The 17650-nt window shown below is 39.1% G+C and overlaps 1 protein-coding gene across 1 annotated transcript in view; it reads left to right on the top strand.

Moving 5' to 3' along the window:
* The first annotated feature begins 689 nt into the window (after positions 1-689).
* The window catches only part of LOC102213242 (general transcription factor IIF subunit 2-like), a 68935-nt gene continuing 51974 nt past the window's right edge, over positions 690-17650 (top strand). The window contains exons 1-5 of the mRNA XM_013914567.1: positions 690-705; positions 793-845; positions 932-1005; positions 1242-1260; positions 2046-2190. Of these exons, the coding sequence (XP_013770021.1) occupies positions 822-845; positions 932-1005; positions 1242-1260; positions 2046-2190 (262 nt within the window). The 5' untranslated portion in view covers positions 690-705; positions 793-821. The remainder of the gene's footprint in view (positions 706-792; positions 846-931; positions 1006-1241; positions 1261-2045; positions 2191-17650) is intronic.

Consider the following 17650-nt stretch of genomic DNA (forward strand, 5'->3'; position numbering starts at 1 on the left):
GAAAAGATTAGCCCACTTGGAAGAATCGGAGCAAGATTTTAAGCTGTCCTTTATCAATATCTAAGTCTAATAAATATTTCTTGCAATACAAGAAGTACAAATAATTGTGACTTGAGAAGAGAATAAAGAGAAAAGGGATGCATATGCTTGATATTCAAAATAAATTAGAGGATGGCTTTGTGACTTATTCCCTTGGTTATTCATTGTTTAATTCCTTAACGGGTGAGCACTTCTCTCACAGATCATCTGAATATAAAATAAAATTTAAAATGACTGCAAATTTCCAGTAATAAAATAAACATCTGTTTTCTGTAAATGAATCTTAATCCCAAATAACACATCAAAGACATTTTCTCCCTCAGTCCAAAAAGTTTAAGATGAAAACATTCATAAAAATAAGTATAGAAAATGTAAAGATAATGATGTTATACTCAAGAAGTGGTTTCAGCTTTTCGTCAGGTATCTTGGACTCATACCTCTGGGATTACATCAGAAACTGTGTTGTTTTCCAACTTCAAGGCGGCAGCTAATGGTGCTAGCTCCCAGTGCATGTGATACTTATGATTAGAGCCCTTTGATAAGGGGACTAAACTAGCCATTTGATCATCTATCGATATCTGTATTTAAAACAGCAGCAATGGGAGAAACGTCCTTCAACCATGCTATGACCGTCAATGCATAGTTCACCCTAAAGATGCACATCGGGTGTGTTATTGCATTTAACCAGGACAAAAACAAAGTGACAGCAGATTATTTTAATTAATTTTATTTCCCTATACCTACCACCTATAGATCTCAGTCAGTAGGAAAAATATCAGCATATGAATTGGTCAACTAAAATTCAGGTAAACACAACAGTCAGGAGAGCAACTCCCCCAAACATGAATGCACTCTTCTTATGATGCCTTTAAACTGGTGCATTTCTCTCCAGGTTCCCAAGTATTTATCTCAGCAGTGGGACAAAGCTGCAGAAAAGGGAGAAGTTGGAAAGATTGCCATTGGAAAGTAGGTACCGCAGTGTGGATGTGTCCATATTAGTTTTTAGTGTTAGTGCTGCAGTGATTAGCTGATTGTTCAGCAGCTGTTTTAAAAAAGTATTTTTTAACAAAAATGGCAGTTTTTGAATGTTTATATCATCATCATCATAAACTGAATCTTGGCTGTAGCTGTGGGAAAATTGTAATTGACTTATTGAGATTAATGAAATGTTAAATTATTCTGTTTTCTCACAATCCCGACAGGAAGCAAGGCAAAACAGAGGTGAGTCAGCTTTGGATGATTTGGTTTGTTGGTTAAATGTTTGAATAAAACACACTGGTTTTTAACTACAATGAGATGACCTTTAAAGGCCTTTCCGCCTGTTTTCTTCCTGTTTTTTAGATCAGCAGGAACGGCTTGTTTCTAATGATATACACACCTTCATACTAAATCAAGTTAGTTTCATATTTTTGGACATGAGTATCATTTTTAATATTTAACTTGTGTACCAAATATTTGCACTTATCTTGTGAATTAATGACTTAAAGTGCAGACTCTGGTTTAATTTGAGGGTTTTAGGGATTACACCTTTTATAAGAAAAATTTAAAAATATCACAAAGTTGAAAACAGTTTTCTTGTTGGTGTCAAGTGTTTCAGGCTTCAGGTATTTATCGCCTGCAAAAGGTTTGTCAACAAAGTATTAAAAATAAAGGTTTTATCACCAACGTGTAAAATATTGTGTTTAAAATGACTTTAAAAGTTAATGCAATATTGTTGTTGAGAGTCTGCCCTTCATTTGAGCTGAAACTCGATTGTTTTCTATCTGCTGTGATGGCCTACAGAGCTGGAATTATTCAAATTGTGTCACTGTCCAAATGTCCGCAGTCCCACCTATATATTCTATATTTGAAATCAAGATTATATCACGGCTAGCTTTGTGTAATTTTACTCTTTCTTTCTTCTATATTACATCCCGTCACTGTCTGCTGCTGCTCTGACCCACCTCCCTCTGATGGATCGATATGATTTCAGTGCATCGTGTTTGACCTCCAGCTTTGTTTCTCAGGTATGTTTCAGCCTCAGTGACGAGCTGATAGCCTTGGATGCTGTGGGGGAGAACGATGCATCACTGGAGGTCCCAAAGGATCATCCCTTCACAATGCACCCAGTGGGTGGACAGACCATGGCAGTCTTCAGCCACAGTAACACAGGTCAGTCTAAACCAGCTGTACCAGCCCTCGTCTCCGTGCTGCTTTCGTGCCGGATCATGAAGCCATCTGGATCATGTTTGGTAGCTGGCTCGAGGGTTCAAACTGAAATAGATAGACAGTGCATGTGATTCCTGCAGGGTGGTGCATAATAAAGTCGAGAAAGATCGGCTTTGAAATAAGACGGAGAAAATATAAAAGTTATGTTTTATTTAATAATTAAAGAAACTTTTTTTGGTTTTGCTTTCAATACGAGCGAATACTTCCTGCATATTCAGAGCAACAACTAAACAATCGTGATGCTTTTTTGTTTGCAGTGTTCGTAACAGTCCACATAAGGATTCCTGAATCAGCCTACAAGTGTCTTTCCACTTTTAAGAGGTTATTAAGAGAGAGGTGCAGCAGAGGTGGAACAAACGCGTCTTAATTTTGACCAGGAGATTGACTCCGGGGCCGTTAGACTTCTTTTAAATGAGACCCACTAAGGCCATTTCCAGCTCTGTATTTTTATTCTTGGATTCTATTAAAGTGCTTTGCATAATTCACAGTTTTCAGATTTAACAATGTTATACAAGGCCTTGGTGCAGTCCTGTTTTAGCTCTTGTTTTAAGGAGACCCTTGTTTTTCAGGTAGCTTTCCTTTTATTGGCTGCTACTCACAAACAGAATTGACTTGGCTGGTGAGTTATTACGCACTCATTAGCTTCCATGGTCACCGTCCCACTGTCTGTATCCACACTTTTCCTGGGGCTAGTTCATCCTGCCCTCCAGTTCTTCTTACAAAAAGCGTCCCACTGTGCTTTTCATATACCACACCCGGCCACAAGCCAGCGAGCTGTGCTTCTTATGCATTTAAAGTTGGAGAATAGATTGAGATTGTTGAGGCTCAAAGACCTCTAGTCATTTACTTTGCCCAGTAAAACAGAAAGACTTGGCTCCAGGGATCCTGAAGGGAATCAGTTGCTTGAGAGATCGATTAGTCTTTCACTTCAAATCAGGTCAGGGGAACAATTTGCGCGTCAGGACCACTTTGGGTCTTCACCAGAGCCTGGCTTTGCAGAGTTAGGCGAGAATGTAATGCGTATGGAGAATTCACAGCAAGCAAATAGGCATCGTGCGCACTGCCTCCTGTGAGCTGTACCCAGACAGCAGCTTCATCTAAACCTCAGCTAAAGTGAGACCACCTCTGTGCAGACTTGATTTTATCTGTTATCTGGAGTTCATGTGTGACAACAGCTTAAATTAGGTTTAGTTACAAAAACAACTATGTTATGGTTAGGAGAAGTTCAAAATACAATTTTTTTTTACTCTGTTAAAATGTTTAGAAAGCTCAATTTTCAAGGTCAATGGGGCGCAGAGTTGTTTTCTGAGGTAGCGTTGTCTGATTAAGAAAACAGAAGTTGTTGTATAATCAGAAAAACAGGAAAAATGTGGTTTAGATCCAAGGCAGGCATCAGCATTAGAGTAGCTTCCTTGCACACTTGCAATATATTATGCTAATGCTGTGGAATGAGTTCCAGTCAAAGCAACCATAAAAGCCATTTTCTGGTTCCTCTAATTGTAAAGTATTGATCGGAGAATAGAAAGAGAAGTCTTTGAGCTGCCATGTTGACGACTAATATAAGGGGGAAGAAAAGCTGGGAATCTACTCAGGATGTGACATTTAAGTAGCCTTCGAGTCTCTTAGGTTTACTTGCACTGATGGAAAGCTGTTTTTGATATATTCTGCACTGATTGCACTGTAAAATTCATGAGGATACTCGGAGAGCGGCTTCTGATTTGTGGAGGACGTTCGCTGCCAGGCACGATGTGTCATACCCCGTCTGAGCCAAAGGGATTTGTCGGGATTTGCATCAGACCAAGGGCTTAAAAATAGCTGCAACTGTATGGTTTGGTGTTTGGGAGTGTGTGAACCATGAATTACAATAGATTAGAGTGTTAATTTTAAAGGGATAACTTTATTTTAACACTTGAACAAGTCGAGTGAATCAAAAGTAAAGAACAATGAACTGGATTTAATTAACATTTCTAGGCAATACAAAGGGGAATAACTGAAAGTTAAATTATTAGAAAATGGAAAGAAAAGCTCCCTGACGTGGAATAAATTTTTTTTTCTCAGTTCAGTGAAAACTTCCATTTAGTGAAAAGGTAAATAAATTGCAGGGGGTGGGGTGCTCAAATCAGCAAAATGTCAAGAGCAATTCTGCAGCTCCCAGGGTGCCGGTGCTCAGTAACAACGAAATTACTGTTTGTGGTGGTGATGGTGCTTTTTTTTTTTTTTTAAAAACCCCGATAAGGGGGCACGCATTTGGGTGGTGGTGTATTTCGAGCGCTCCCCGGGCGTTACCAGATTAGTTTTGACTGGAGACCAGAAGTCTGTCCAGAGTGGAAGGTGTGAATCTGAATGGAGCAGTGAATACATTTCGTGGGCAGTTTGGAGAGAAAAAGAACAGATTTCTTTTTTGTGGGGGGTTTTTTTTTCCAACAAAAACAAAAAAAAAACCTTTTTAAAAAAATTTTTTTAATAATATTACATTCTACAGCAAAGAAACAGAACAGAAACACCTCACCGCAAGTAAATTGTAACTTAATCGTTGAAGATATTTTCAGAACACTAATTGGAAAAACAAAGTTTTAATGCTTGATTACTTTAATGTAGGGTTACTGCAGCTCCTGACCCTTTTCTTTTGGACTTTGAAACCTGAAGTGATACCTGAACATAAATATAACAAAAAGATATTACGGGTGAAAGCCTGAAACTTTTACTGGCTTTTCTCACCATAAAAATGAACCAGGGGACAGATACCTAAAAAATATCTGAGTATTGACTAGATAAAATACAGAGTTGCATATTTGAGTGCACACTAATAAAAAAGGACAATTTCTGAATGGTTTACAGCTTTATTTATAAAACACACAGCGTACTTTCTTAATCACAAAAATGAAGAAAATATATTGAATTTAACCTTGAGATCCACTTTATAGACAAGCATATTCCCCTGGAGGAGTCTAATAATTCAGGTTAAGATGAAAATGTACTAAGAGGCATTAAAACGCACATATATAACAGTTGTCATATGTACAAATAAATAAATAAAAACCATTAAGCGTAATGAAAAAAGAATTAGTAACTCATTTCATGTGAGTAGCCTTGCAAGGTCTACTTGCCGTGTTCACATACTGCGATTAGGAGCCTGTATTATTGTAGGGTAACAATCCTACAGTAATACAGAGAAAACCCTAACAATTAGATGGCCCTCTCTAGCTACAGTGGGAAAGAAAAACTCCCTTTCAACAGGAAGAAACCTCCAGCAGAACCAGGCTCAGGGGAAGCAGCCATGTATAGAATGGCACAATATTTGGACTTATTTTCAGAAGTTTTATAACTCTTTCCATGGATAAAGACTTACCACATGGTCATTCAACAGAATAATGTAATAAGCAGCTTTTTCAACTATTTATGTCATTAAAAAATTCAGTTTTTACAAGTGGTCCACAGTGTCAAAAGAGAGAGAGAAAAAAGGGTGACTACCATGTGAATTAACAAAAACTATATACCGTAGTAGCCTTTAAACTTTTGTTTTATAATTACAGGACAATCTGGGCAATGATGAGATTTACTCGTCCGGCCTGCCTAAGATCAGAATGGGCTGTATGTGGCCCACGATATTTGACATCCCTGATTTGGATGGTCGAGCAGAAAGACCACAATAATCTGAGATGGAATGACTCCAGAATGAGTTGGACTGTGTTACAGAGAAACCAAAGCAGTGCTCCTGCTTTGTGTGACTGACTTGCAAATAGTGACTCAGCCCTGCAGCTTGTATACATGGGTGTCAGTAACAATAGATTTTAAGAGCTGGAGCTGACATGAAGATGGCAGTGTAGCCAAACCATTAGTACCAACACATTCACCGTGTCAAATTTGCAGACATGTTGGTCGTATCTAGTTTGCTGAAAAGGAGGGCAGTGTTCATAGAGTAAATTTACTACATGAGCGGTTCAGTTATAAGAATGGCTCCCACGTAAGCCAGACATGAGCTCATGTGTTTATATTGGTTGATACTAATTTATACTTTAATTAATAGGCTTCAACACCACAAGCACCATTGGGAAATCCAGTCCACGAGTCAAGTTATTTGTGATACTATATTTATGTCTGTCTGTGTAGGGTAAAGGCCTGAATAACAATCAACACAGACATGCTTGTGTGCAGTCTGTGTTGGCAACAGCAGCCGTTGGTGCTGCGCGGGGACAGAAAGGTGATAAGTTTATTTCAGTTTATAGTTCACCACAAAGAGAAAGAAGTGAAGAAAAATCATTAAAGATCAAGAAAGTTTACATGAGAACTCTGGAAAGTGGATTTTTAAAAAATTGTTTTTAACACTCATTAAGCTAGAGGACCAATTACAGCACAGATGCAAATGTTAGTAGCCCTCAGACAAGTTGTTCCAAAAGACTTTAACACTGCCCCCTGGTGTGAGTCTACAGCTATAGCATGTAGAAATGTGAGGATCTAGATATCAAAGTAGCATTGCCACTAATGATGGACACTTTAAAACTTTAAACAGGTTCAAGCCAAAACTTTATTTGTTTTTTTTACTGCACGTTGACTTCATTTTTTTTAGCCAAAGTTTAAAAAAAAAGTTAATTAAAGTAAATCCCTGTTGTTTTAAATCTGAACCAGTCTTTCTTTCAATATAGGAAAATTTCACTTTCAATATTTATTTTCCAGTTCACAGAAACTAATCAATTTCCCAAATCCTCCACAACTCATGTTTCCAAAAAACAAATATGTCCTCCAGCATTTGAGAGTATTATGCAACCCTTTTAAATGTTTTAATGGGACCCTGTGTGCCCGTGTAGGAAAGAAAATTCAATTTTGGTAAAGAGATAATAGTTTAGGCCACTAGACTGACGGTGATGCAGCTTTTGTAGTTTTGCCTCTGTGCACCGTCGCTGTGGATTTTAAATCGAACAATAAAAATGCGACTGAAGTGCAGACTTTTAGCTTTAATTCAAGGAGGTTAAATAAAGTGATGCATTAACTGTTTGGCAGCATTTTGACAGATAGTCCTCCATTTCCAGCAGCTTGAAAGCAATTTTTACAAAAGGTTTGTTTGTTTTTTAATACTTGCAGTCATTTTTGCCTGAAGTCTAGAACCTCCTTTGAAATGCTGTACCGTGCCTTTTCTCTTTAGTAACTGAAAGACATGCTGTATTAGGTTGAGATCGAGTAACAAACATGTAGATATGTTTTTGTTTTTTTTTTATCTGTTCGAACAGTTTTGCAGCATTTGACTAAATTATTCACATTCTGGGATCTTTTAGGTGTTTCTGTGCTGCGGAGCTGGCAATTGCACTCAGTCCTTTTAAGAATGCACCTGGTTGTTCATTTGGACACTCCTAAAGTCATTCCTCTGTCTCTAGTTTATTAGGTTATTGGTTTATTTTTGGTTTTTCAGCTTGAAGATAGCTTCCTTCACTTGCATTATCATCTCTTTGAACCTCGTATTGAGAATTGCCAGCAAACAGCTACAAAATGCAAGTTTAATATTTAGAATCAACCCCAGATGTTTTTTTTAAGCTTAAAAAAGAAATGAGGTACCAAGCCTCACTTGGCCATAAAACTGCCTGTCAGTTGTCCAATGACTTTAGAGCATCTGAAAATAATGACTCTGTATAAAAAGAAAAACTCTTTCTTAAACAGTTAATGCCATACTTTTGTTGAAATCCTTTAAATAAAGCTGAAAGTCTCTACTCAGTCACATCTGTAATATTTAAAATCCACTATGGTTGTGCACAGAGGCAGAATTGCGAAAAATTGTCATGGTTCAAAACCTTTTGGACCTAATTGTGTTTATGAATATTTGCACTATCCCCAAATCACAGAATAATAATTAATATCGACGTTATCAGCCATCTCTGTCTCAGAAAACTATTACCAAACTGTAATGAAAATTAAAATAAAGCGTTGTCCTTATCGAGGTTTATTCTATCACCGCCTTCACGCACTTTAGATGCACCCACACTTGCATGTGCATGTTAATACCTCCTACATGTGATAATGGATATTTCAGTTTCTCTTTTTCAAGGCTTTTTTCTGTTTGTTCAGTCCTTTATTAAAACCAGAAACAGAAACACTTTAATACGTGCTGAAGTGAAAATTTTCAGCAGAAGTTTAGAGTTGTAATTTTTTTTCAATAAATTTAATTTTTTTTTTTAAAGAGAGAAACATTATTGCGTTAGTCTGCAGCAGCAGAAGCAGCAGTGGGTGGGCACAGGTGTCAGAGGATCACCAGGATTATAATCTTATGTTTGTGAATGTGGAAACGGCACAGGAGGCGTTTAAACCTCTTCATTTTTTTCTAGAAGGTGTTGGTGCTCCAGATGGCTGGCCTGACTGCCAGAGTGCACTGGAAACAAGACGTAGGATAATGTCCTCTGAGATGCGGTGGTGTGTAGTCTCTATTTACCTGACCGGCGCTCAGCTCCACCCCCACTCGCCCACAGGAAAGGTGTACTGTATGACACCGGTCTCCCACTCGCTTCCCCACAGTCTCGCACTCCGAAGCGCACACGTACAATTATACAGCAGCTTTCCAGCCGTAACCGTACCTGCGCGCGCACGCACGCCTGCACGGGTTTGATCTGCACTTGCACTCTCGCTCTCACACTTTTTGCCTCACCTACTCAAATGTTAACAGATTCTTGACACCTCGGCCAAAGCAGGTTCAGGCTATATTTTGAAATAATGGATTTTCTGTGTGATACATTTGGGAAATTATATAATCAGCCATTGGCATTTAAATTTCCACTATATTACCTTCTCTTGACTCCTTTTAGAGATCGCAGTGGGTTTGAATCCTAGTTAAACTCAATTTAATCAATGTTTGCAGTCATTGTAGATGTCGCATGTTTATAAATTTACCTTTTTTTTTAAGTACAGTTGGTCTGAACTAACTTAAAGGCAGAGACGATGTCATTAATTATATCATGGCTGCAGTTCTAGTCATCACTGCTAAAGTGAATTGTAACTGAATTTTATTTTCAGTTACAGTTTTGGCTTCCAGACATTAATAAATTGAGAGAAACTGACTGTTGTGCTTTGTTTTGAAAAAGTTTTCCTGTTTTGTCTTTGAGCGCATCCTTTTCATTTGCTTTGCTTTCAAATTCTCTTTCTACCAGACTGTCGCATGGTGACTTCAGTTCACATTTTATTATTTATTTTTAATTTGAGTTGTAATTAAGGTTTAAGGAAATATGCTCAATTACAAAGCTATGTTTCTTCTTTTTAATAAATCCACTGTGGGGTTTTTTCAAAGTCTGAGAGTAATTTTGTTTAATAAATACATATCATGTTTTTTTTCTTTGGTCATAATCAGTCTTACTGCACAGCTGGATTACTGTCAGACCTACACGTGCTGGTATTATTATCCACAGAATGTCATCAGCTATAGATCCTTATATAGAAAAGTCTTTGATAAGACTCAGCTTTGTATATTTACACATCAAGGGACATGAACTTTTTCCTTACCCTCATTGTACTCGGTAGAATAGACAAACAGAAAATAACAAGTATAGCATATTTATATGTATATTTCATTTTATATTTGTATGTGCATTTGTGCAGAGTGGAGATTGGGATAAATTATGGACTAACTGGTTACTATACATGCATGAGGACTGGACAGTGTAGATATGTATGACAAAGCAGAAGTACATGATGTTGAAATTGCAAGATTTTAAGAAACTAAATACTAAAATGATACCTTTAGAGTGAGAAAATATCAGAAGCGGCATTATTACTAGTCTTAATTTAATAACAATTTATTCCCTTAAAATCTTGTGATTCAAGTGTACTTACTATTTGCAATCGAGTTTATTTAATTTTTTCGTTTGTTTGGTTGGTTGATTTGATCATTTGTTTAGTTTTCAATAGTTTCGATGTCTGACTGCTCCCTTTAGGCATCATCTCTGTGATATATTATCATTATTAACGCATGACGATGGCCAAAAATCAAACTGGGAACCCTCACACGTGCTGGTCCGGCTCAGTTCATGACACACTAACTCTAAACTTGATTTCCAGTTGTGACTGAAGTGACTATTTATCACTGACAAACATCTATCTAAAAACCTAAAAAAAGGTGTTATTCAGTTGAAGAATTGGAATAACGCTATATAAAACTGTGTGGCAGTGATATGCAAATTACATTGTGACGCAAAAGCGTTTCTTCCATTTAACGTCCCAGAGTTGGCTGGGCCTGCTTGATCCATCTCTGCTTGTAAGGAAATATGTAATTTAGCCAACCACGCAGTGTCTAATCCTTATAATCCAAACATTTCAGACTCTGTATAATGCATTCCTCCACCTCTGCTATACAAGTATGCACTGATCCAACAATTGTAAAAGGTTTTTAATTGTGACCATCCATGATTGATACGAGCACAAATGGTGCCTGACATGCCTTTTGTCCTGTAAGGCTGCTAGCTAAATGTTCCTCCATTATTTCCCCTCTCGTTGTTCTGCTTTGTTCCGGCAAAAAGAACCAGGTATTGATTAAGAGGTTGCTAAGCAACAGGCTTAGCTGCCACAGTAGCGTGCAGAAGAGAAAAGAAAAGCCAGATGTAATGTGCTGCTCTGCTACAGTAGAGTCTGTGTGAAGCTTTCACTCCGACTTTGCAGTCCTTGAGTTCTTTGAAACTATTGAAAACCACAGAACAGTCTGTCCTCTTATTATCAGTGTTTACACAGCTACAGGATTCACTTTGAGTTCTTTTATAACTTTGCACACTTGTTGAAACACTCGGGTGTGTAGTCCCTTTTCCTTCTTGTATGTTCTGGTTCGCTTTACAGTCTGTTGAGACTATTAATAATAAAATGTCTTTTCTGAATAGATATTTTATTTTGTAGGATTGACTCTACCGCTCTTGTGCGGTGTAATCATGCAATTCTGAACCCCGTTAGTGTGTTTGAATAAATTTTCTTGTAAAAACATTTTAATGCTAATCTATGCTTTAATGCTCCTAAAACTGATAAAGTTAACTTCTAATAAGCTCACACCTGCATACAACAGTCCTTTACCTGCATTTGTTTATGAAACTAGAGTTGACTCCTCTTGTTTTAAAAAGTTAGAAAATATCTGATCACTTGATTAGATACAGAAAAGTGCAGGTAGCCCAAAGTCAAGAAGATGTGTAGCTCTGAAGGTAACTATTGATCTTTGAGTCCAAACCCTGCACTGCTGACGAGTGAGGAAGTCGATGCAGAGCTTTGCAGATGCTGCTCTTCTTGTGGTTTCCTGCTGTCTCCTGACACTTGAAGGCACCATTAAAAATATGTGGAAGTCAGTAGGGCTGTGCGATATGACCAAAATCTCATATCCCGATATAAGAATTCTATCGTCCCGATAACGATATAAATCACAAAAATGTAACATTTTCTGTGAATCTCGGGCAGCTCGAAAGTGTTTCCAGCTGCGCGTCCTTTACCCGGAGTCGAGTGTTTTAACCGATGCATGAAACTATACATTTTTAGACATAAGTTGTAACCTGTTCGTTTTCTTTGTATTTATTACACGGCGTGCTGCGGGGAAAAGCCTGTTCTAACGTTTGAGTCTAAGGTTTATTTTTTAGCACCTGGCGGCTCTTTTTTACTTCTCATCCGTAAATAATCTGCTCTTTCACGTGATTCAGTTTATTTTGAAAAGTCTCAACAGGATCTAGAGCTATATTGTGAAAGGTTTATGTGGAACATAAACAAGCGGACACGTGAAGGTGAACGAATAAAAACAGGCGCTTGTCCGTCAGCAGTGTGGTTATATTACATATAAGAGAAAGAGAGAACTTTAATAAATTAACATAGCCACTACAGTGACCATCAGAACGACGAATAAATATTGCCGTAAACAGTTTATTTTGCGACACCACGAAACAAACGATAGCGTAAAATGAAACGATAGATGTTTTTATATCGTCATCCGATATATATATCGTTATATCGAACAGCCCTAGAAGTCAGAAACATGGGTTTAAAGGTGTTTGCGATGTTAGCTGTCACATAAGTTATTTGCTTTTCAGAATTTTATTTTCATAATTCTTTCTTATGCTTTCATTCCCTGTTCGTGCATGCTTACTCCTGCTCAATGGAGAGGACGGTGCACAAATCATTTACCGTTTTGATTTTTCTTTCTTTTTCTTAGTGATGAACTTTTTGAGCTTTGTTGTGTTTTCTCCTTTTTGGTGGTGATAGCAGCCTGTCCATCTCTTTTAGTTTAATTAATAATTAAAACCTTTAATTTATTGCCAGTTTCGCCTCCTCCTCGCCTAATTTCCTTTCGACATGGATACGTTTGTTAATTTAAAACATTCCCTAGACTTTTAGGGAAAAGTAACAAATGTACACACTGTGTTGTTTGGTTCTTTGACTTCTGTCTTGCTGGTAGATGAAACTCTGAGTGCTGAATATAGAACTCTTCTATAATCGTGGGCAAGGAGAAATTCTGAGATGATCTGTTTAGCAAGTAAACAGTGTTTGAGTTTTCACCTGCCATGTGTGTTGCCTGCTGTTTTTGGAGAGAGGAAGTTGAAGATGGAGCTGCCTGGCAGGAGGAAAAGCGGAAAACCTAAGAGGAGGTTCATGGAGCTAATGAAGAAGGACATGCGGAGGGTTGGTGTGACAGAGGAGAATGCTAAGAATGGGATGAGATGAAAGCCGATGATTTGCTCTGGCGACCCTTAAAGGGAGCAGCTGAAAGAAGGCAATCTGTGTGGCCTGCTGTCCACTGTATTAAAATAACAGGTTTAATTTTTATCTGAAAAACTAGTTAATGACAAACTTGAGTACCAGTCCAAAGCATCAGCACACCTCCACATTTGAGGATTTCTTTGTTGTGGAGCTGTATATTAACACTTTAGATGAACAGCTTTGTACACTCTCAACCAGGTCATCACCTGGAAAGCTTTACAACAGCCATGAAGGAGTTCTCACATATGCTGAGGACTTATTAGCTGTGTTTCACTCACGCCAGCTCATCCCAAACTCTTAGTTGGTTTCGGTTCAAGTGATTTTTTTTTTTTAGGAGCCAGATCAACTGATGCAGCACTCCACCACAGCCCCTGCAGAGCCCAGAAGTCTGTTTTTAGGCAATCTCCAAACAAATAATAGTCCCCCTAAACACAAAAATCAATTACGGTGCTACGAAAACACATTGCTTTGTTTGTAGAGACATTGTAACAATGTCTCAATGTCTTTTAGTGTTTAATATTATCCTTACAAAGATTCCACTTACGTTTTATAAAAAGTAATATTTCAGTTCATACAGATATAATCATTCTACCAGACAGGCTGCAGGAGGACATTTAATACACGTGACAGACATGAGTGCCGGTGGCAGCCCTGCCAGTTCTGGTGACTGTCAGTCAAGCTGCACAGGCGCGGGGCTGTGGGCACAGGTCCCAACTTGAGGACGTAGGGCCCTCGTGCTATCTCCATGGAGTCTGTTTCTGACAGTTTGGTCACAAACATGCACATGTGTAGCCCCCTGGAGGTCGTGTCTTCGGGCTCTGACAGTGTTCCTCCTGCTCCTTCTCACACAAAGGAGCAGATGCCAAACGTGCTGCTGGGTTGATGCCCTTCTATGGTCCTGTTCAGCTCTCTCCTCATATTACAGCCTGTCTCCTGTTGTCTCATGGTACCACACTCTTTGAAACTGGGGTACAGAGAAAACCTTATGTCGGCACATATGGGAGAGTTTGTGTTATTGAAGGAGCTGGAGTAGCTGTGCAGCCTCAATAGGCTGCAGATATCATCTCAGGCTACCAGCAGTAATGAAAAGCGAAACGACAGAAAAATCAGTCTGGAGGAAAAAGGAGAAAGCTATAGTCTGTGGCCACCGCCTGCAAAACAACCAAAGCAGGTGAAATGGATTCACAGTGTTTCCTGACTGGACAGAGTGATTTCCCTGAAGGTTAACAAACTTTGTTATACCGTAAAGATGGTGTGTTTCCTTTAGTTCAAAGAACAGTACTGTATCAAGCTGTGAAGGCTTCAGACCACAAATGAACGTATTTCTAAAGTCTGTTTGCTTTAGTAATAGATTTATTTATGCTGAAACGATATCAAGTATGTCACAAAGTTTGCTAAACACTGGGAAGAACTTGAAGCAAAGGAAGCAGTTGCGGTGTATCTGGTTTGTTATATTTTAAGGAGCTTATCTTGAATGTGTCTGTGTTTCGTTGTTGATGAGATGTTATGTCACTGTGTAATTTGTTGTAGTGCGTCATCACAATGCTGAGAACTTTCTGTTGAGAAAGATAACCCAGGAAGAAAAGCAGCTGGCAAAGGTGATTTAAGTGACTTTGAACATGGCACAGGGTGGTGGTTGGTGCCACGCAGGCAGAAACTCCTGATCTGTTGAGATTTTACAAACAACCATCTCTAGAGTTTATACAAAATGGTCTGAAAAAGAGAAAATATCCAGTGAGCTGCAGTTCTCTTGTTGAAAATGAATTGTTAATGCCAGAGGGTAGAGGAGAAGTTGCCAGGCTACTCTGAGCTGATTTGAAGGCTACATGGATTACAGAAGCAGAAGACGGCACAAGGTGCCACTCCTGTGGGCAAGGAACAAGAAACTGAGACTACTGTTTGCATGCACTCAACAGAATTGGACAACAGAAGACAGGAAAAATGTTTCCTGGTCTGATGAGTAGTGTGCTGTGTGAGGGATAGCTTCTTAGCATACTTTGGTACTCTGGTACCAACTGAGCATTGTTTAAACTCAAAGACTCATGTCCATCACTTTATTGCACCTGCTTCCAGCAGAATAACCAGGCATGTCACAGAGCTCAAATCATTTCAAACTGGTAGTCAGATTGTCTCCACTGTCACCAGATCTCAATCCAATAGAGCACATTTAGGATGTGGTATAAAGGGAGATTCACGTCATGGACATAGAGCCGACAACATGTCATGTCAACATGGACCAAAATCTCTGAGGAATGTTTCCAGCACCTTGTTGAATCTGTTTCATGAAGAAAAGGGGGACACACCTAAAATGGTCATCTCAGGCACAGGAGCCTGGCTGTGAGCGCAGGGGTTTCCACCACCTGCTATTCATACCTTCTGTCTGAGAGGGGCAGCCAATCAGAAGAAAGCTGGCTTAAAGGGAGCATAGCTATAAACACGTGTTTTAAATTTTAGGCCACATGTGAACTGAGGGGCTACACAAAATAAGAAGTATCTTTAATTATCAAGAGAACATTTAAAGAGATGAAATATGGAGCTAGAAATTAGCATAAATGATTTTAAGTGCGAGTGCAGATGGATTCTGGGCAATATTTGTCATTGCTCACACCGGCCAAGTCATTCTTGGAGGAACGGACGGAGGAAGGCTTTTGAAACTGTGTCTGTAATGGCGATCGTTGCTTTAGGTTTTCTAAACGCTGCTAAATGCCTACTACTGTGATTCCTTATGAGAGCATCTATAAAACCAGGGCCTCCTCCCACTCTGCAGCTCCATATTTAAGATGTGACCCTGTGTGTTGGAGTGCGACAGCTTGATAAAGTCACCATCTGTAGTCTGACTGATAAATACTGATTGGCTTGGCTGTTGTTCCGAACAGGAAGCATGCGTTTACAACAACAATATCAGATCTCCGAGAGAGACAAAAGTGGAAATGTGGGCAGCGATTCAGAGGGCTGTGAGCAGGCTAAATATAAAGCAGAAATTGTCCTGTGTTGTTATTTGAAATCCCTGTTGCACAGTAGCATCACGCTCAAAAGTTCTGGAAGCGCGCAGGCTGCTGGTTGGATCCCGGGCAGACTGTCGTAGGTGTTTTATTGAAGGAGTGCGGGTGGCTTAGCTTTATAGGTTCATTCCACCAGTGTGGTTTATGAATTGCTGAGGCTTTAGAGAGGAATATCTCTTTACTGGATACCTCTTGAAAAAAAGCATGGCTTTGTAGTTAGATGACACTAACAGCCGATGCTTGGTTATATCTGGCTTCATTCAGAAGTGTTCAGCAGGCTTTCCAGTATGAATTGTTTGTATTCATCTCCAGCTTTCAGCCATCCTCTCGCCATGCTAGAAGTTGTGCACGAATAGTGGAAAGGCTGGGCCGTTTCCTTGGCTGACGTCAAGGAGCAGTCTTTCTGTGTTTTGTTAGGCGAGTCAAGGCTGCGGTAAGCCAGTGGGGAGGCTTCGGACTTGCTGCTTTCACTGGGCTCAAACCTCTTGGGCATCCTTGCAGTCAGGGCTGGTTGAAGCTGTCAGCTCTCTCCTTTTGCACTGCTCTCTCGCAGCGCAGAGCATATCTCTGAAAATATAATGTCACAGGTATTGTTGGAAGTAATTTGTTCGCAAGCTGACATTTGTTTTGCTGTGTTTATGTGTCTGGAGACCCTCACTTTCAGCTTTGTGCTTTTATTTCCTCCTTTGTCTCCCTCCTCTCATTTATTCGGGTCACGTTTGGGCTGGTAGCTGCACATCGGGAGCGTAAGAATCCATTGTTACCAATCAACACATACATTTTAAAAGCTCATGCCACCCCACTGCGTAGGAATGAAAAACATATTTAGTGCCTGCTCAATTGCTTGCAAGTTAAGCAGAATCGTGAAAGCACCGCCTCATTTAAATGCACTCAGTGCCTAGTTTATTAGGTACAAATGGTTCAAACTAATGCATCAGTCCTGCAGTAAATCCCTCTGTGATGAAAGTGTTATATTTCTGTTGAAAGTGTTGTAGATTTGCGTTAACTGAATTAATTTTTTAAATTAAAGAGTGTGGTTTGTGGTGCTCTTTTCAACTTTGTTGAATTATATAGAGAGGTGGTGGTGGGGTTTGCTGTGTTGTTGTTGGGGGGGGTTTTTTAGCCTCTGTGATATAAATGGTTTGGACAGTTTCAGCTAAGTGCACTTGGTGATGGCGTGTGCAATTATGCCTAAAGAACAAATGCATTTGGATTATTTATGTGAAAAACATGTTTAAATAAATTACATGTAACCAAGAGGAATGGTGTCATATAGCCAAAACCATAGACTGTATTTAAAAGATGGATGTCGTCACCATGATATCACCCACTGGTTTGAAAAGTCCTGTTTTCCTTCTAAAAACAGGAATTCTCATATTGTTTTTAGAAGAAGGTGGAGTGCTAAGTTGTCTGCTCACAGTTGCAGGCTTGTTTAGTAGGATGCACCCACTGTGTATGTTAGAGTTGTGGAAATGGGGGATGACTTTGTGGATCGTTAGTGGTCAGTAACTCGCAATTCAAAGCAATTTTTCATCTTATTTTCCGTTGATGGATTAAATTAATATGATTATAATGGTAATAAATTAAATCTGCCTCATTGCAGTTTTCATGTCTCCTTTTCTGCACATAAATGACACAACACAGACCCACAGCCCAGGTGTGTGTGTGTGTGTGTGTGTGTGTGTGTGTGTGTGTGTGTGTGTGTGTGTGTG

This window comes from Pundamilia nyererei, unplaced genomic scaffold (assembly GCF_000239375.1).
Source record: "Pundamilia nyererei isolate P.nyererei 1_Seehausen unplaced genomic scaffold, PunNye1.0 scaffold00206, whole genome shotgun sequence".
NCBI lineage: Eukaryota > Metazoa > Chordata > Actinopteri > Cichliformes > Cichlidae > Pundamilia > Pundamilia nyererei.